The following is a 20409-nucleotide window of genomic DNA, read 5'->3' on the forward strand; positions in this document are numbered from 1 at the left end:
CTCTGTGACTCCTGAGCACTGGTGCTAGGAACTGACAGTGCTGCAAGGGCACAGGGTGCTACCGGACAGCTGCGGGAGGCCTATTAGTCTTGACACAGACCAAGTCCGCACACCCACTGCAACAACCTCCGCATGGCAACCAGGGCACCACGCCCCTCAGTCAGGTGGCTTCTCCGCGGCACCTAATGGCCTGGGCAGATTGACCGGAGCGTAGCTGCGCCCACGCCCGGCGACTCCCACGGAGCTCGCCTTGGGTTGTTCCAGGGCAGAGCAGGAGCCCGCGAGGCCGGGGAGCTGCCCCCCTCCCTGGGGCGCTTTCCCCGAAGCCCGGGCCTGGCCCGCCGCTGGGTCGCAGGGCGGGAACCCCGGCTTCGCCCCGCCCCCTGACGCTCTCGGGCGCGCGACCGGAAGTGGCAGCTGACCCGGAAGTGGCGGCGGCGCAGGGCGATGGCGGAGAAGTTCGACTCGCTGGAGGAGCAGCTGGAGAAGTTTGTGGAGAACATCCGGCAGCTCGGCATCATCGTCAGCGACTTCCAGCCCAGCAGCCAGGCCGGGCTCAACCAGAAGCTGTGAGACCCCCGCCGCGCCCGCCCCCGGCTCAGTGGCCCCTGCGCTGGGCGGCTGGGGGTCTCCCTGGCGGCCGAGCGCTACGCGGCAGCGCCGGCCCCTTGCAGGCGCCCTGGGGCCTTATGGGAAGCGGGCGTGGGGACGCTTCCCGGAGGAGCGACGGCCTGTAACCACTTGTGGGTGGGGAGGCCTGTGGCGCTGTCTCGCCTAGGAGTAGTCAGGGCGGGTCTGTCGGTGATGGACCAGTGTCCACATGTCAAGTAACGCCTGTCACGTGGCGTGGTGATCAGCAGGGAGCAGGTCTCTAACGTGCAGTTGCATTGGTGTGTGAAGAGCAATACTTAGGTTTAAATAAACTATAAACTAAACTTTGAAGCATGGTCTATTAGCATGATTCAACAGGATGCAGTGGTGCCAAGTGTACAGCCTGACGGGAAAATATACTGATTTCCAAACCTGTTTGTAGTAGGGTCAAATCTGGGACATGTGATTGCAACAATAATGATTTATTTTGTGAGTGTCCTGTGACGATTAATTAATTCTGTTTGGAAGGGACTCATATACTCGGTATGGTGTGCTGTGTACCAAAGACCTAGATTTAGAAGTGCATTAGGAATCCAGGGCTGCACATGGAAAAGGTGCCATGAGAACCTCCAGAGAACCTTTTCATTCCCTTGTTTATTCTTGCAGCCTCTTGTAGGCAGCAACCCAACAGCAGTGAGATCAGTTATACTTTGAAGCTGAGAAAATGTAGAAGGATGTTTGTAACTAATTTGGGTCTGGTTTTATAGCCACATGATTTTTCTCTTCCCAGGAATTTTATGGTTACCGGCTTGCAAGATATTGACAAGTGCCGACAGCAACTTCACGATATAAGCGTACCTTTAGAGGTTTTTGAGTAAGTAACTTTACATCTGGGGAGCAACCTCCACACATCATCAAATTGAAGAGACAGTTAATCTTGTAGTGTTAGACATTTCCACTGCAGTTTTTGTGTTTTGTTTAATTTGACTTTAGAAATATTCCTAAAGAATCTGAAGGAAAAAGAGTAAGACAAATTATGAGTTATCCATCTATTTTCACGTCTGTTTATTTTGTCATTAATGTTTGCATAAATTGCATAACTCAAGGCTGGGAAAGAGCTTATCTAATTCAGTTACTTGGTACTGTGTATAGCTTTCCATCTCACTCTGGTTCTTTATTCAGGATTCAAATCTTGCTTTAGATTACAAGTGAAAACTAGTTTGTTTTTTATCAGAGCCTCTGTTTTTGTACGCCATAGTCACTGCATATATTTACATAATTGGCAGTCAGTTGTTAATTTTGCATTCACCTGTTATACTCTTACTGATCTAGTTTTGGGCCAAAGTTTAATGGCAGAGCTATGTGAATCGACTTATACTGCTCAGTGAGTTAGCACATTAGTCATTCAATTTCATGAATTCTAAATTACCTCAAATGTGACAAGCTGAGAAATGTGTATAGTATTGCTACTTGTAGATGGCTAAACCAGGTGGTTTCAAAACTTTCTTATAGTTCAGTCTATATTTTAATAGTTTGAGACAATATCTTTCAATTTATTTTCAATCACATAACATCCTTGTGGCAACTATAGTAATTGTTTCTGTGACATAGTAAAATTGGGGAAATACTAATGCCTTTTTAGCACTTTCTAATAAAGTAAATGTGTGACCTTTTTAAAAGAAGATAATTTGAATATTTGGTTTTTTTCATCTCCCCACTTCTGTCTACTCAGTTCTTCCCTTGATGTTCTAGCTGCTTTATTCCTTTCTCCCTGTATACCACTTTGCTACGGTTGTCACATCACTTTGCTTTGCTCTCACTGCTGGTCCATTTGCTGATGGTGACTCCTGTTTCTTCTCCAGCTTTCATGTACTTACTGGTGGTCTGGAGAGAGTTAGCTAGTCACATGGTGCTGATTCCCAGCACATTCTACAATCCTCTAGGCTCTTCACAAGGAAAAGTCTGGACACTTAGAAGCAGCCGGCCATTGAAAACCAGCACCAGATGTTTGCAGATCACTGTCAGGTGCTCCTTGGATCACAGTTTGGGAGCTGCTGGCCTAATCCACATATTAGAATGCATGCTTCAGATGGAGGAACACAAAGCATACTTGTATATGCCTTTCTTTTACTCAGTGTAATTGAGCTTCTCATTGCTGTATTTAGTGAAGGTAAGGAATATCTTAACTTACATGATACACTTACATGGCATCTTTCATATTTCCAGATACATAGATCAAGGCCGTAATCCCCAGCTTTACACTAAAGAGTGTTTGGAAAGGGCTTTGGCTAAAAATGAACAAGTAAAAGGCAAAATTGACACTATGAAGGTAAGATGAGTATAATGTATAATGAGTATAATTTGGGGGGAGGGATAGTTCCGTGGTTTGAGCATTGGCCTGATGACTTCCTGAGGTCCCTTCCAACCCTGATATTCTATGATGTATTAAAAATATAATTGTGTTCTTTATAATAAGGATAGGAACCATATTTAAGTATTTCTAAGCCTTGTCATCTTTTTGGAATGATTATCAGATTTTCTTCATTAAGTGGGTTGCACTGCGGCTTATTTCCAATCTATTTATCTTAACTGATAATGTTGCAGCTTGTTTTGTAGTTATGGTCTCTAATTCTATGGTAAGGTTAAATACAAAATCAAACTTTCATTTCTATAGCCATAACACACATCTAATCTAATCTTCTTTATACAGTCTGTTCATAGAGCTGCCACCTCACTTTGATATCTAATGATGGAAAGTGTGCTGTGTAAGAGCTAGTTGGTTTTGTTTCAACTGCTATTCCATAGGTACTGAATGTATAATTTCCTAAGCATGGCTATGGTGTGCAAATTCACCATAAAACAGTTCTAAGAATAGAAAAACATGGAGGATACTTTCTAATTATCTCTTTCTAATAAAGTAAGATGGTTTCTGTTATTTGATAGTTACCCTTGTGTGACCTAAACAGTTCCCCAAAATTCAGGGTCCTGTGGGTTGTATTGGTCAGGAGGAGAAACTGTTGATTGAGCTTGGTATCTTCAATGCATTCCTGCTTATTTTACAAAAAATTCAGAGAGTCATGTTTCCCTGAACATAGCAGGAGTCAAAGAGGAGAGAGTTTCTTTGCTCACAGTTCCAAGCCTCTTTCAACCAACACTCAGCATAAAAATATCTCTAGGCTTTTATCATGCTCCCAGGCAAGCCTTTGTCCTTGACTTTCTGCTCTTTCACTGATTTTTGTTTTGTATTCTTGCTGCTTCCCTGTCTCATACACCGCTGCTAAAGCAATATTCAGTGAAGCCTCTCCATCCACATGTGCCTTGCATGTGTCTGTGTTTTGGCTGGAGGCTGCTATTGTTCCACCTTTCTGGTTTCATAAGAGTTTGAATATTTTTTCTACTTTTCGTGAGTGAAGGGCAGTTTAACCACACCAGTTTCAACAAGGCTTAACCCAACCCATAACAGTATTTTCCCCTTGTGTGATGCTAAAGGGATTAAATCAAAGTTAAAAAAAAAAAAAAAAAACCCAAACCCACTCTTAAACCCATGAATGGAGGACACTTTACTAACTTTTAGTAGTAACAGCAGTCTGCACTTATTCCCCTTAAATAAAAGCATTGTTATGTTTTCCAAATCTTGTTTGGCCTTATTGCCTTTGGAACACTGATGTGTGGATAATAGTTATAGATGTATAACAAGAAACTGTTGTACCTAACAGTAAAATACATCTTTTGTGAATTTTATCATCTTCAGTATGAGATGAGGCACACAGTGGCAGATGATATTAAATGGAAGTTCAAGTTGATGTTAGTTAAAATGTGTTTGTCTGAATTAGTAGTTTCTTTTCAATAAGATTGTGGGCATCCTGTTTCCTAATGTTTAATCAGCCTTAGGAATTCATTACTGAAAGATATTGAGACAGTTTTTAGCAAGACTCAGAAAAAATCTGCAGCTGAAGAATAGCTAGATTTAAATACGCACAGAGGACAGCAATATGCGTGCTACAAGACATAAATTGATCTCCAGGTTTCAGTGGTCTGTGTTCAGCCTTGTGATGTAGCCTTACATACTTGGCTAAGTGCATTATTCTTTTTATTCCTTCTGAAGTGCTGGGTGTAAGATGCTCTTTTTGGGTAGAATATCAGGCTTGGTGGACCTATTGTGATCTAGCATAATAGTTTTATGTTTAACTATATAAGTCGTATTTCTGATGGAGAGGGTGTGACTGGAGTATGCTGTATGCTGGCTATAGCCAGTTATTGGACACCATAGTACAAATTAGAGAAACTCCCAGGTTGCTCTAATCTGCGTTCAGGGTTGGGATAAAGATTCAGGAAGCCATAATTGATTGGTTCTCAGCATCTTTCCCTCCCTTACTAGAGATTTCCTACCCTTGTCCTGTGATTGTGTGAGGGAAGGAAATCCGCTGTGCTTTGCTAGGTGCTTCCCTGGTCTCAAGTAGTATCAATCAAACTTCTGTTGTTTTCTCCCTGAAGCTCCCACAGCCTGGCAGGGAAGTCAGAACTATTCTCTCCTTCCGCTGTGGTGCACCAAGCGGATGAGTTGCTGAGCTGTTGCATCAGGGAAGGGACAGCAGTTGCTCAGAGGAACTTGGCTCACATCAGAGTTGCTCTTGAGGCTTCAAGAGAAGAGCTAGGAAGCACTGGGGGAAATGGTGGAAAGGGGGCTGATTCAGGCTTCTTAGTTTACAAACTTCAGGACATGGTTCAGCACACTTTCAATTAAGTAAGTGCCGGTTTTCTTCTTTAAAATGATAGACTTGAGGGCCACAAATTGGACATCATTGCGCCAGAGCTTATCAAGAGTCTAGTTTCCTTACCTTTCTTGAAAGAGTTTGATTGCTAGTTTAGTTTATAGAAAATATAAAATAGATTTCAGGCAGTTACTATGAATAAGGGTCTTGTAAGACTTGTTTTTTCTGACTTGAATACCATTCAGTGAGGTCAAGGAATGGTAGACCTGGTTGACTATTATTTGCAAATATTTCAGTGAATAACTTACTCTGTTTGACTGGCTCCAATATATGGCCAATTTTTTTATTTTCTAAAATCTTTTTTCATTCTAGAAATTTAAAAGCTTATTGATTCAAGAGCTGACTAAGGTCTTCCCAGAGGACATGGCCAAGTACAAAGCTATTCGAGGAGAAGAACCTCCTCCTTAAGACTGCCTTTGGTATGTTCTAAGATGCCTAATATTTTCATGGAACTGATAATCTTTTGTGAAAATGTTGAGCTCACTGGACAGAAGAAGTTCTTCAGTCTTCCTACTAGGCGTGTTCATGTATGTGGTTATGGGCTGTAAGGGAGCCTGATTACCACGCACTGTTTTTGGGTGGTTTTGTTTTGTTTTGGAAGCCATAATGTTTTCCTACAGACTTTTATGCATCTAAAGATTGCATTTGAAACTTCCTGTACTACTGTGTTCTTTCCACAAAAGTTGTTTGAGGCATGTGTGAGACTTGCAAGCTATTGTACGTCATTTCCCACAAAGTACATTTTTAGTATGGAAAAGAATTATGATCAAGTGCCAGACTGGATAAATACACTTCTTTTGGAAGCTAGTTATACTTGATTATTATAATAGGCTACAGCCTATCTCATGTGGTGGGTTGGGGAGGAAGGGCGGGAATGAGAATTGACTACTATTAACTAGCTCTTTCCTGATAGTTTATAAAAGCATGACTGGACAGGACTTCTTTCTTTTTACTAAATTTCTGCTGAAATGGAAATCCATTGTCAGGTGCTGTACATCCATGTAACTTTGTCAACCACAACCAAAAAGTCCCCTTCAGTCCTGTGAATGGAAGGACAGGTGGCTGAGGATGGAAAAATTGAACATTTTCAAGGATGGCCTCCCAGCCGTGCTTGCATTTTGTTCAGCATTTGATGCAGAAACAAATCTTTTATTAAGTGTATTGCATTTTCTTTGGGCAAAATATATAATAAACACTTTGAAATGAATATTGTAGCTAGTTCTTCTACTATGTTTCTGTTCCATACCATCTGTGACAGTCTGTACCTTGGGGGAACATATTGAATATTCTCCATATTATTCATTTTCATATAATTGTGATCTTACATATAAAGCATGCCTTGTACGGTATCAGGGGAAAGGTTATGATCTGCTGAGTCATTTCTCTATCCATATATATGTATATCATTAATGCATATGAAGTTATGAGAATTGTATTATATGGTGATCACTAAAACATGCTGTAAGTTGTGGAATCAGCCAGATATTCGCTCCCAGAGGCAACAACAAGGAAAGTAACCAATGCCCAGGCGGGGTGTCAAATAACCCATCAACAGCCATTGTCTAGCAAGGGAGCTACAATGCAATGACTCACCTGCATGAGACCCTACCAGGGGAATTGCTCAACCTTGCTTGGAGACTCCGCAGTGCCCCACAGACATGCCTGGACTCGTGTTATATAAGCATATGGACTGAGAGTATAAAACAGGCAGAGTGGACATATTCTGGGGCCTTCTCCTGCCCCCACCAATGCTGCAAGCAACCAAGACACTGAGAAGAAGATGACAAGACTCCAACACAGAAGATTAGCCCAGGCTTAAAGGACAAACCTGTATATTGAGGACTGCAATATCCAGTGGGGTGAGGAAAAACTGCTTAATCTAGTTGCTGCCCAGTCTAATAAGTTTGAGAGTTTAGATTGTATGCTTATATTTTATTTTATTTTGGTAACCACTCTAACTTGTTATGCTTTGACTTATAATCACTTAAAATCTATCTTTATAGTTAATAAATTTTGTTTGTTTTTGTTCTACCTGAAGCAGTGCATTTGGTTCAAAGTGTGTTACAGGCACCCCTTGGGATAACAGGCCTGCTACATATCAATTTCTTTGTTAAATTGATGAATTTATATAAGCTTGCAACATCCGGCGGGCATAACTGGATACTGCAAGACAGAGGTTCCTAGGGTTGTGTCTGGGACCGGAGATATTGGTTAGTGTCATTTGCTTGCAAGTAGCTTACATGCCAGAGGCTGTGCGTGAACAGCCCAGGAGTGGGGGCTCTCACAGCAGAGCAGAGTAAGGCTGGCTCCCAGAGTCAAGGATTGGAGAGGCCTAGGAGATCACCAGTCCAGATAACACCAGAGGGGAATGTGTCACCATCCCAATATATTTTTCAATAAAATAATAGAGAGAGCTTGTACAAATTAGCACAAGTCGCAGCTACTGTTTATTGTAGATGCTCCTTGCAGGAAAGATTAGTTTAACAGGATCACTATGCAGTGCTATAGTGCACATAGTGAAAGGCTAGCTTCACGGTGGAAAAGGCTGAAAACGTCCCTACTTTTACCATGTTAGGGAGGCGTCCAAATAGTAGCAGATATGCCTCTTGTTCTAATACTTAACATTTCACTGATGTTGGTCTGTATATTGAGATTTAATTTCAGTTTGTTTAAAATCTTGCTGAATTATTTGATCTCACTTGTTACTGTAAAGCAGCTCTCTTACCAGCAGCATAAATAGAGAATACAAAGAGATGTTATGTTTGCATTTGTTTCAAGTGACTTATATAACTCATGAAGGCCACACTTGCATATGCAGCACCTGCATGTATTCTGTATATGCTATCAGCTTTACAGCAACTGTTCTAGCTCCTATTTATATTTAATAAAACTAGAAACAGCCGTGTTTCCTTAACAAAAGAGAGGGTAGGAAGACAGTAAGTTAAGGCAGTATAAATTTCAGATTGCAATAAGTATACATACTCAGTATTGTGGGTGATTAGAAAAGAATTCAGAACGGGGAACTTATTTGTTTCAGATTGATAATAGAATCTTTTGAGGAAGGATAAACCAAGAAAGGTAATCTGGCTAAAAATAAATAAATATAACTTAAGAGTATTTGCTTTCTCACTATAGTTAGGTTTAAAATTTGTGACTATAAAGGTAGTCTCTATCTACTTTGTTTAATTTCAGTCAACTTACACATGTATACAAAACTAATAATAGAAATTTAGGGAATGTCGTTATTTTGAAATTATACCTGAATCCAGTTTTTAAAGCAGAACAGAAATCTTTCAGTTTGAAATTGTTGTCAAAGATGGAATGAATCCAACTCTATGGCATTACCTCTTGAATTTTGAATCTATTTTGGTTTATAAAACTCTGTGGTAAAGAATATAAATATAGAGTATAAACAAAATCTTCCACTGACCTCCAAGGGACACTTTGTTCATAAAGGCAAGCAGTATGTTCTCCCAGTCCTCTGGAAAAACTTGTTTTTTTTCCTCATTTTTGCCTCACATGGTTTAAAAATGCCCTGTAAGAGAAAAATGTGATTATGGTGTATCTCTCTAGCTAATAGTATCTCTGACTATTTTGTCACTTACTCATGATGATCCCTATTAGGGCCAAAATCTAGTTCTATATATAGAATCCTAAAAGACTAGGGTTGGAAGAGACCTCAGGTGGTCATCTAGTTCAAACCCTTGCTCAAAACAGGACCAACCCTAACTAAATCATCCTAGCCAGGGCTTTGTCAAGTCGGGCCTTAAAAGCCTCTAAGAATGGGGATTCCACCACCTCCCTTGGTAACCCATTCCAGTGCTTCACCAACCTTCTAGTGAAATAGCTTTTCCTATATCCAACCTAGATCTCCCACACTGCAACTGGAGACCATTGCTCCTTGTTCTGTCATCAGCCACCACTGAGAACAGCCTAGATCTGTCCTCTTTGGAACCCTGCTTCAGGTAATTGAAGGCTGCTATCAAATCCCTCTTCCGCCCCCCCCCACCATTCTGCAGACTAAATAACCCCAGTTCCCTCAGCCTATTTGCATAAGTCATGTGCCCCAGCCCCATAATCATTTTTGTTGCCCTCTGCTGAACTCTCTCCAATTTGCCCATATCCCTTCTGTAGTGGGAGGCCCAATACTGCATGCAGTACTCCAGATGTGGCCTCACCAGTGCCGAATAGAGGAGAATAATCACTTCCCTCGATTTGCTGTCAATGCTCCTACAAATGAAGCCAAATACGCCATTAGCCTTCTTGGCAACAAGGGCATACTGTTGACTCATATTCTATTTCTCATCCACTGTAATCCCCAAGTCCTTTTCTGCATAGCTGCTGCTTAGCCAGTCTGTCCCCAGTCTGTAGCGCTGCATGGGATTCTTCCATCCTAAGTGCAGGACTCTGCACTTGTCCATGTTGAACCACCTCAGATTTCTTTTGGCCCAATCCTCCAATTTGTCTAGGTCACTGTGGACCCTATCCCTACCCTCCATCGTATCTACCTCTCCCCCCAGTTTAGTGTCATCTGCGAATTTGCTGAGGGTGCAATTAATTCCAAGGACTGACCCCTGGGGCACTCTGCTTGATACCGGCTGCCAACTAGACATCGAGCCATTGATCCCTACCCGTTGAGCCCGACAATCTAGCCAGCTTTCTATCCACCTTATAGTCTATTCATCCAATCCATACTTCTTTAACTTGCAGGCCAGAATACTGTGGGAGACTGTATCAAAAGCTTTACTAAAGTCAAGGTATTGCTCCCAGTTATTATGATTTTTATAAACAATATTAACTGCAAAAATAAGAAAATGAGATGGCTTAAGTTTCATTTTTCTTGTAATTGTGTGAAGGATTATAGCTCACTCTTTCATATTTAGCATGTATATACCCATCTTTCAACTGATCATTTGTTAAAATTGAGTAATGAGGTGGTCACTGTTTTAAAAAATATCCCTCACAAGTACTAATTTATTTCATGCGTTTCCATCCATATTCTGCCAAATTATAAGCCTCAGAAAACTGCCATTTGCACACATGAGTGGAACAGGAGCAGAAGGGATAAGAACAGAAGAGGATAGCCTGTGGGGAGGTCATGGGTGGATGAGGTAGACATGTGAGGGAGGAGGAGCAGAAATGGTTTGTAACACACTGCCCTCCAGGACCTGGAATAGAGTCCAGTATTCTTTGAGTCCCACACTTTTCTGCTAACAACAAATAGCTGTGAAACCCATAATGTCTGCATTATGGTAGTCATCATGATCACATAGTGATTTTTTTCCATGGGATCAGGCCTCATTTGGTGCACAGTTTGGATGGTGGAAAGGAATGAATCAAGAATGTAATAAACGAATTGGAAGCTGTGTAGTTGAAAGAGGCAGGGAGTGAAAAGATCTTCCTGTAGCTCACGAAAGCTTATGCTCAAATAAATTTGTTAGTCTCTAAGGTGCCACAAGTACTCCTTTTCTTCTTGTAATTAAGGCAGTCAAGTGTGCCCCTGGGAGAATAGGATTCGATCCCTGCCTTTGCCAAGAGTCCTCATGTAATAGTGGGAAAGTCACAAACCTTCACAGTAGCTTCTATGCATTCCTCACTTTCTGGGTGACCAGTTTGAGATACTTAAGGCATGATTTGAAAAGTGCTGAGCACTTTAACTGAACTCAGTGTAAGTTATTCTTTGAACAGCCCAAGGCATCCCAAACTGGGCATCCAAAAAAAGTGAATTTGATAATTTTGACCTAAGTCTCTGTGTATCACTTCCCCATTTTACAGCTTGGGATAACTATACCAATTCACAGGTGTGGTTATTAAGATAAATTAATATTTGTGAAGCATTCAGATGTTGACAGCACTAGAGAAAAGCCTATAAGCAAATTAATAATTTTTATTTGGTGCAGGGCTTGGATGCTTTGTGGTAAATAAGGCTGCACGTTGAACAGTGAGAATAATATAAAATATTGAAATGCTATTTATTCACTGGCCTACATCCATCCTGTACACTGAATGAGGCACGGGTCCTGTAGAAATATTGTAATTAAAAGATGAATCATGATGCATATGCAGAAGAGGGATGGCACAGGAAATCTTCTGGCATTTCCTAAGTTTTTTTGAGTGGTTGACTTCGCACCCGTAGTTGTCTTTTCAATGTAATTTTCAAAAAATGTAATAGACTTAAAAGTAGTATAACTGTAGCCTTAGCAAGACTGGGCCTTCATTTTCCTCTGAACTGTAATGATTTTTGTGTGTTTCATGTGAATCTTAACGTTGATTCAGTTGATTCTGCCTATTTCTTGGGGATTAATAATGGAAAGAACTGGTACCAAAATACAGGTTGAACCTCTCATCTGGCACTCCCTGGTCTGGCAACGTCTGTAGTCAGACATGGGTGCCGACTCTGTGGGTGCTCCAGGGCTGGAGCACCCATGGGGAAAAATCAGTGGGTGCAGAGCATCCATCGGCGCCAAATTCCCCCCTCAGCCCCGTGCTTACCAACTCCTTTTCCTCCCTCCCAGCGCCTCTGGAGTGCCACGAACAGTTGATTCGTGGCATTCAGCTCCGGGAGGGAGGATGTGGGGCCGGCGTTGGAGCCTCCGGGCAGGGAGTCACACTGGGCGCGAACCCTGGAGGTGCTGCAGCACCCCCTGCACTCCTACTTCCTGCTCTTACGGAGATCCTCTGGCACCCTGCATTGACTTCCCGTGGTTCGGCAGATTCTCTGGTTCTGCACTGGTCAGGTCCCGAGGGTGCTGGACTAGAGAGGTTCAACCTGAAGTATCTTTTGAGAGTGTTCACTTTGTTACTGCCTAAAGTAGTGATAGGAGCCAAATATCCCATTTATAATCTTTTTATTAAATTAGTTGCTGTGATTATCTTCAGATGAGAATCTTCAGTCTGGCATTTTGTCCTACTTTTACCCGAACCCCTTTTTCATCAGTGTTTATTCATGCCAACATCTTGTTTACTGCTGCTTTACCAAAAATTGAACCACGTTCTTTAATGTCTTTGAATAATTCAGGGATTGATTATGAAGTTTTTGAAATACACATCTTTTGCATAAAGGCAAGTTTTCTGATACTTCCTATTTTTTCATTTGTTACTGGTTACTTATGAGTTTCGTAAAATAATTGACAGGGGTGACAAATGTGGGTGGTGTTGCTGCTAGTCTCAGGAGTTCCTGTGTATTGGCATCTAGTAGGGAGTACAGCTTGCTGATTCATCAGACCTCAGTGTTCAGAAAGGTAGACCACTGGCTTGGTTCAGTGGGAAAGGTGCTCAGCCAGGTTTATTGTTGACAAAGCAAAGTCCTAGTACCCCAGCTCAGTGGTTACAGGTACACTAACACATGTATGCCTGAAACAAGGTACCAGCTCAATCAACATAACACGATGCTGTCCCCTAGGCCAGTACAAAGTGGTCCCTCCTATGACTTGTCTTATGCATTGAAACAAACAAGTTACCTATTACACTCTAGATGTTGTTAGTTACCAGCTTTGTACCTTGTACCTGCTAGTTTGAACAGAACAACGGGGTCTGTGTCTCTTGTAACATCTCTTAAGTGTTTGCTTACCTAGTTACTGAAGAGGTCTGGGTTTTCTAGTACCATCCTGGCTGTTCAGAAATGTGCTTACTTGGTTAGCAAATATCTGGTGTGTTGCTATTCTGCCAAGGCCAAGCCTAGTTTGGTTCATATGTCCAAGGCTTACAAGAGTAAATCTGAAAAATTATTTAAAAGTAAATAAATAAAGTACATCTTGAGTTATAGCTATTGACTTGCCTTTCAGCCTTGCCAGAAGGGGAAGGCTGTTAGGCAGCATTCATCCTATGAATTCTACCAAGAAACCTGTTTTGCCTAAGACGGAATAAATTGGAAAAATAAAACAATCAAGCTTTTTAATCAAAATATAAAATATTGCAGTTTGAGGGAGACAGGCTAGCCTACAGTTTTAGACATCTTTAATATTAAAATCTTGTACAACTTTTATACTTTCAAACATCAATGATATTGGCCTGTGGAAGGCATGATTTATTTTGTCCACTCCTTTAGGACAGGGGCATGAGGGCAAACTTTTTGGCATGAGGGCCACATTGGGTTTCCGAAATTGTATGGAGGGTTGGTTAGGGGAGGCGGTGCCTCCCTAAACAGCCATCCGTGGCACGGCCCCTGCTGCCATCTGCCCCCCCCCCCCCACACTTCTCGCCTCCTGACGGCTCCCCAGGATTCCTGCCCCATCCAACCACCCCTTCTCCCTGTCCCGTGACTGTCCCCGGACCCCCCACCTCTGACTGCCCCATGCCGCCTCATCCAACCCCGCCTCTCATTCCTGACTGCCCCCCCCGGGACCCCTGCCCCATTCAACCACCCCTATCCCCTGACCGCTTCCCAGAACCCCTGCCCCTGACTGCCCCCCACCGCACCTTTCAACCCCCCCCTTCCTGACTGTGCCCCCGGGACCCCTGCCTGTCCACCTCCCTGTCCCCTGACCGTCTATGGACCCTCCACCCCTGACTGCCCCTGCCCCCTGACCACCACCCCCTAACTTCCCTGCCCTCTCTCCAACCTCTCCTGCTCCTTTACCACGCTGTCTGGAGCACCAGTGGCTGGCGGCACTACAGCTGCACTACCCAAAGCACGAGGACAGGCAGCTGCATCGCCCAGTTGGAGCCAGCCACTGCACACCACAGAGCACCGGGTCAGGCCAGCTCTGTAGCTGCGCTGCCGCCCACAGCATTGCGGTGGCAGTGCAGTGAGCGGAGGCTGCGGGGGAGGGGAAACAGCGGGGGGAGGGACTGGGGGCGAGCGTCCCGGGCCAGGAGCTAAGGGGCTGGGCAGGAGGGTCCCACGTGCTGGATGTGGGCCGTAGTTTGTCCACCTCTGTTTTTAGGATCAATTAAATAGTGGAAATCCTCCATGCATTCAGCAGGTTCTGTTTCTTTGTATATCATCAGTAATTGCTTCCAAAATAAACAAAGATACAACTTTTAAAAGAAATTACCATTACACCCCTCTGGGTGTGGTGCTTTATTTTTCAAGTCATTGTTTGGTAATCCTTTCTGAAAATATTATGTTCTGTTTGTGCTTAGTTAACTTTGGAATGCTTTTGAGCTTATTCAGATAAGAGTAAAAGTTTATTCTTTTCTGAATCTACCTGTCCTTTTCCATGTAAACTTCAGTTGAATGCAATAATGCTTCAGCAACTCTAGTCTTTGTGCATTTCAAATGAAAATTAGAACCCCCCCCCCCCAAAAAAACAAAAAAAAACATCATCATCATTATCACTTACAGATGCCTGTTGCTGTGTTAATCAGTAGGCTAAGTTTTCTGGCTTTGTTTCCATGTTCAAAATATTCTTGCTTAGCATACAATTTAGCCAGTTTTATTATTTAGCATGGTGAGCAACTAGTCTTTTTAATTTCAAAAACAAAACACTTAATTTGAAAAACAGGCCTGCTTAAAAAACTCTTGCATGTAAGGAAATGAACGCTTAAGCTGCCCACACAAATGAGTTAAAGTACATTGAAATGCATATATCATCACAACTTAGTGTAATCAAAATTTCAGAACAATTACCTTATCCAGGAGGTGTAACTTGAATTTGAAAGCAAGGATTTTTGTTTGAAGTTACAAGCTGGGAAGTCAATATGGCGTGAACTATTGAGAAGCGTGTTTTTGTTTTAAATCGCCTCCAACCTGGGTAGAATGATAGATTGGTTTAATCATCAATTAAAATCAGCAAGCAGAAAATCTTGATATAAATCAATTTTAATCGTTTTCCATTTGTATTTTATAGTTATTTTCCTAAACATTTTTCATTGCTGATTTAATTTAAAATTAAATGCAGTTGTTATACTAGATTTGACACTGCTTTCGTTAACCAGGAGGATACATTAACTATACATTTAACATACATTTCTTCAGATTCTTAACTTCTACATTTTTATTGTTAAATTTACTAGATAATTAACTTTTTACTTGTGATTTGTATCAAGCTTCATTTGGATGGAAACTGGAATTCAATTAAAGTGTACAGACAGCATTTAAAAAGTTTTATTTAACTAACAAAAAATGTATTGGATAAATACAACAGATGAAACCAAGTGTTTGTGCACATCACAGCTGAAAATGCTGACATTTGAAACAGAAATATTAGCATTTACTCCATTTTAAAGACTGAAAATGACATACGTATTTTGTGCACTACAAGACAAATTGTACCATATTTATAAAGCTTGACCTTAAGTTAGCTATTTTTTCCCCCTGGATCTGTGTATAAAAACCCAGTTTTTAACTCATGAAAGTTCGTGAAGAGGTCTCATTGATTCAATATCTCTTTGTATTTATTAAAATGATGAATATATTATACTATAGAGTCATAGAAATCAGGGTTGGAAGGGACCTCAGGAGGTCATCTAGTACAACCCCCTGCTCAAAGAAGGACCAATCCCCAACTAAATCATCCCAGCCAGGGCTTTGTCAAGCCTGACCTTAAAAACTTCTAGGGAAGGAGATTCCACCACCTCCCTAGGTAATGCATTCCAGTGTTTCACCACCCTCCTAGTGAAAAAGTTTTTCCTAATATCCCGCCTAAATCTCCCCCACTGCAACTTGAGACCATTACTCCTTGTTCTGTCATCTGCTATCACTGAGAAAAGTCTAGAGCCATCCTCTTTGGAAGCCCCTTTCAGGTTGTTGAAAGCAGCTATCAAATCCCCCCTCATTCTTCTCTTCCGAAGACTAAACATCCCCAGTTCCCTCAGCCTCTCCTCATAAGTCATGTGTTCCAGTCCCCTAATCATTTTTGTTGCCCTCCGCTGGACTCTTTCCAGTTTTTCCACATCCTTCTTGTAGTGTGGGTCCCAAAACTGGACACAGTACTCCAGATGAGGCCTCACCAATGTTGAATAGAGGGGAACGATCACGTCCCTCGATCTGCTGGCAATGCCCCTATTTATACATCCCAAAATGCCATTGGCCTTCTTGGCAGCACGGGCACACTGTTGACTCATATCCAGCTTCTCGTCCACTGTAACCCCTAGGTCCTTTTCTGCAGAACTGCTGCCTAGCCACTTGGTCCCTAGTCTGTAGCAGCGCATGGGATTCTTCCGTCCTAAGTGCAGGACTCTGCACTTGTCCTTGTTGAACCTCATCAGATTTCTTTTGGCCCAATCCTCTAATTTGTCTAGGTCCCTCTGTATCCTATGCATCCGATGAAGTGAGCTGTAGCTCACGAAAGCTCATGCTCAAATAAATTGGTTAGTCTCTAAGGTGCCACAAGTACTCCTTTTCTTTTTGCGAATACAGACTAACACAGCTGTTAGTCTGAAACCTACCCTCCAGCGTATCTGCCACTCCTCCCAGTTTAGTGTCATCTGCAAACTTGCTGAGGGTGCAATCCACACCATCCTCCAGATCATTTATTAAAATATTGAACAAAACCGGCCCCGGGACCGACCCTTGGGGCACTCCACTTGATACTGGCTGCCAACTAGACATAGAGCCATTGATCACTACCAGTTGAGCCCGACAATCTAGCCAGCTTTCTATCCACCTTATAGTCCATTCATCCAGCCCATACTTCTTTAACTTGCTGGCAAGAATGCTGTGGGAGACGGTGTCAAAAGCTTTGCTAAAGTCAAGGAACAACACGTCCACTGCTTTCCCTTCATCCACAGAGCCAGTTATCTCATCATAGAAGGCAATTAGATTAGTCAGACATGACTTGCCCTTAGTGAATCCATGCTGGCTGTTCCTGATCACTTTCCTCTCGTTCAAGTGCTTCAGGATTGATTCTTTGAGGACCTGCTCCATGATTTTTCCAGGGACTGAGGTGAGGCTGACTGGCCTGTAGTTCCCAGGATCCTCCTTCTTCCCTTTTTTAAAGATTGGCACTACATTAGCCTTTTTCCAGTCATCTGGGACCTCCCCCGATCGCCATGAGTTTTCAAAGGTAATGGCCAGTGGCTCTGCAATCACATCCGCCAACTCCTTTAGCACTCTTGGATGCAACGCATCCGGCCCCATGGACTTGTGCTCGTCCAGCTTTTCTAAATAGTCCCGAACCACTTCTTTCTCCACAGAGGGCTGGTCACCTCCTCCCCATGCTGTGCTGCCCAGTGCAGTAGTCTGGGAGCTGACCTTGTTCGGGAAGACAGAGGCAAAAAAAGCATTGAGTACATTAGCTTTTTCCACATCCTCTGTCACGAGGTTGCCTCCCTCATTTCTTCTTGTTGCTAACATACCTGAAGAAATCCTTCTTGTTACTCTTAACATCTCTTGTTAGCTGCAACTCCAGGTGTGATTTGGCCTTCCTGATTTCACTCCTGCAAGCCCGAGCAATATTTTTATACTCATCCCTGGTCATTTGTCCAATCTTCCATTTCTTGTAAGCTTCTTTTTTGTATTTAAGATCAGCAAGGATTTCACTGTTAAGCCAAGCTGGTCACCTGCCATATTTACTATTCTTTCTACACATTGGGATGGTTTGTCCCTGTAACCTCAATAAGGATTCTTTAAAATACAGCCAGCTTTCCTGGACTCCTTTCCCCCTCATGTTATTCTCCCAGGGGATCCTGCCCATCAGTCCCCTGAGGGAGTCAAAGTCTGCTTTTCTGAAGTCCAGGGACCGTATTCTGCTGCTCTCCTTTCTTCCCTGTGTCAGGATCCTGAACTCGACCATCTCATGGTCACTTGCCTCCCAGGTTCCCATCCACTTTTGCTTCACCTACTAATTCTTCCCGGTTTGTGAGCAGCAGGTCAAGAAGAGGTCTGCCCCTAGTTGGTTCCTTCAGCACTTGCACCAGGAAATTGTCCCCTACATTTTCCAAAAACTATGGTTAGGGCTTAACACCAGCTTGCCATAAATTCAAATTTAACTGTAAAAGGATTACTTTTTAAATAAAAACTTTTAATTTAAATTTGTTAAAATTTGCTTTATTTATACAAAAATCATTGATTTTTATCCGATTTTCAAATATTCTGCAGTCTTTGTGAAAACGTTCTCCTTTTTGCCTGCAGAGTAAATGTGGTAATTTTCACACCAAACCAATTTTCCAAGCCAAAGTTATAGGAAGCTTCTTTGGCATAACTATGAAGGAGAAGAGCCTCTCAATAATAAGTTTACATATTGCAAGACTTTTTTTTTTTCTTCTTCTTCTTCTTCTTCCTTTATTTGAATGCTTATGCAGATGTGTCCCGCCTGCTGGAAAGGAAGCTCTTCTATTAGGGCTTGTCAGTAATAATGAAAAGATCTACCATCAATCAAACATTGCCACTTCCCCCTCATCTCATAAGACCCTCTCCCTTGGGGTGTTACTTCCGGGGCAGAGATTGGCACGTGGCTGGAAGGAAGTCATATGTCTCCACTAAGAACCTCACTCTCTCCCCTGCCTTGCAACCCTCTACAAATTGGTGTCTGTTCCAGCCCTGTAAGACCTCTCCAAAAGCAGGAGTGACCAATCAGGGCAAGTTTCAGGGTGTGATGACCTGTCTGGAAGTGTTGTGCCTCCTCTAAGAACTCCTTCCACTGCTCTATACCAATCCAAGCAGATTCCAGCCTCATAGGACATTCTGGAAGGGAAATGTGTACCAATTAGAATAAGTATTGCACAAGTGTCTAGGCCAGATACTCCATTTTCTGGAGTTTAACAACTGGCTGGTCAGCAGCACTGCCCCTGGAAGTTCCTTGCTGCGTGGAGCAGGCTATCTTGTTTCAAGGGTGTGTTTTCAGAAATCATGGAAATGCTGAGAGGAAACATGGCAGCCTTTACCACCCCTGTGAGAACTAGGAGATTAGTTTGAGCTCAAAGGGTGCTAAATATCTCACAAAGTGCTACATTAGCGACAATTTGGAGGAGGAGGGAGTGGCCATGGGTAGCCCTTTGGCCTAGCTGTTGGCTGGGTACACTGGAACCTGACAGCGAGACTCATGCTATTGTGAGTCAGACCAATGAGTGTGATGTCTGGCCACCATCTGAACCTGTGGAGGAGGGCAACCAAGCCTCCTTGGAGTCACCATCGGACAAAGTGAATTAAGATGTTACTCTGGTAAATAGACTATACAAGTGGAAGTCAGGGGAGTGGGGGGTTGTAATGGGGTAGGAACTGACCTGGGGTTGTGTAAATCTAAAATAGGACTTAAAACTATTTCTTTTTTGAAAAATCTGTCAGCAGTTTGCCATCACCTTTCTAAATGCCGTTGAGAATCCCCTAGGACATCCTGGAACAGATTCACTCTCAGTGGGAATATTATCTTGCATCAGCTGTTTTTATTCATGCCTCTAACAGAGATCAAGAGGAGATGCTGGATAAGAACAAAATGGAAGAATGAGCCAGCTTGGACCCTTGGATGGTATGAGTTCACAATGTCCATTTTCCACAGCATAAAATGGCTGTAAAATGATGTGTTAAACCATGTGATTAATAAAAGATTTTTGTTTAAATTTGGTTGTGGCCCCTCCATACTAGTGTTAGTAAAAGACTTTACAACCAACAGCCATGTGTATACTGGAGGCTCTGTTAAAGAAAATATTACATCTCCAGGGAAGTTGGGAGCTTCAGAGGCATGAATCTTCTTTTTCAAGCTGCCAGAAAACCTAGTAAAACTTTGACTAGAAGACAGATAAGAGCTTGGGTTTCAGAGCAGGATGCTTACATGTTACACAAACCAGTATAAATACGTTTTTAAAGAAATAAGACTGTTACTTCAGGTGTGATGCATAATGGCAAGGCAGTGGTTTTAAGTGGATATGCAGCAGCTCTCCAAACACAACAGTGGTTTTAAGTACATCTTGACAGTGACAGAATGTCTATGTAAATATGCTTGGGCCTAAAAGACAAGATGGGTGGTGAAATATCCCAGGTCTTTATAACTGTTTTCTGGGACAGTTGCGTACCTTGAAAATTACAAACCGATTGGGGGAAAGAATTTCTAAACAAACCTTTAAGCAAATTGTTAAAGTAACATGTCCATCAGTTTGTTACTAATGAAGTCAAAGCAGGGGTTGTGGAGCGGTTTAACAAAACTTTAAAGTCTAAGACTTGGAGATG

General features: G+C 42.4%; 1 protein-coding gene across 7 annotated transcripts; it reads left to right on the top strand.

The window, feature by feature from the left end:
- The first annotated feature begins 401 nt into the window (after positions 1-401).
- On the top strand, positions 402-19802 carry MED10 (mediator complex subunit 10). 7 transcript variants are annotated; one of them, XM_073332415.1, is made up of 5 exons: positions 403-569; positions 1382-1465; positions 2818-2920; positions 5676-5782; positions 19531-19802. In XM_073332415.1, exons 1-4 carry the CDS (start codon positions 448-450, stop codon positions 5769-5771), a joined length of 405 nt encoding a protein of 134 aa, XP_073188516.1. In that variant the 5' UTR covers positions 403-447; the 3' UTR covers positions 5772-5782; positions 19531-19802. The 7 variants fall into 7 exon arrangements, with proteins under 7 accessions (XP_073188512.1, XP_073188514.1, XP_073188518.1 ...); XM_073332416.1 differs by having other exon boundaries at positions 19648-19802; XM_073332411.1 differs by lacking the exon at positions 5676-5782 and having other exon boundaries at positions 402-569.
- The last annotated feature ends 607 nt before the right edge of the window (positions 19803-20409 follow it).

The sequence above is a fragment of the Lepidochelys kempii genome, chromosome 2 (assembly GCF_965140265.1).
Source record: "Lepidochelys kempii isolate rLepKem1 chromosome 2, rLepKem1.hap2, whole genome shotgun sequence".
In the NCBI taxonomy this organism is placed as follows: domain Eukaryota; kingdom Metazoa; phylum Chordata; order Testudines; family Cheloniidae; genus Lepidochelys; species Lepidochelys kempii.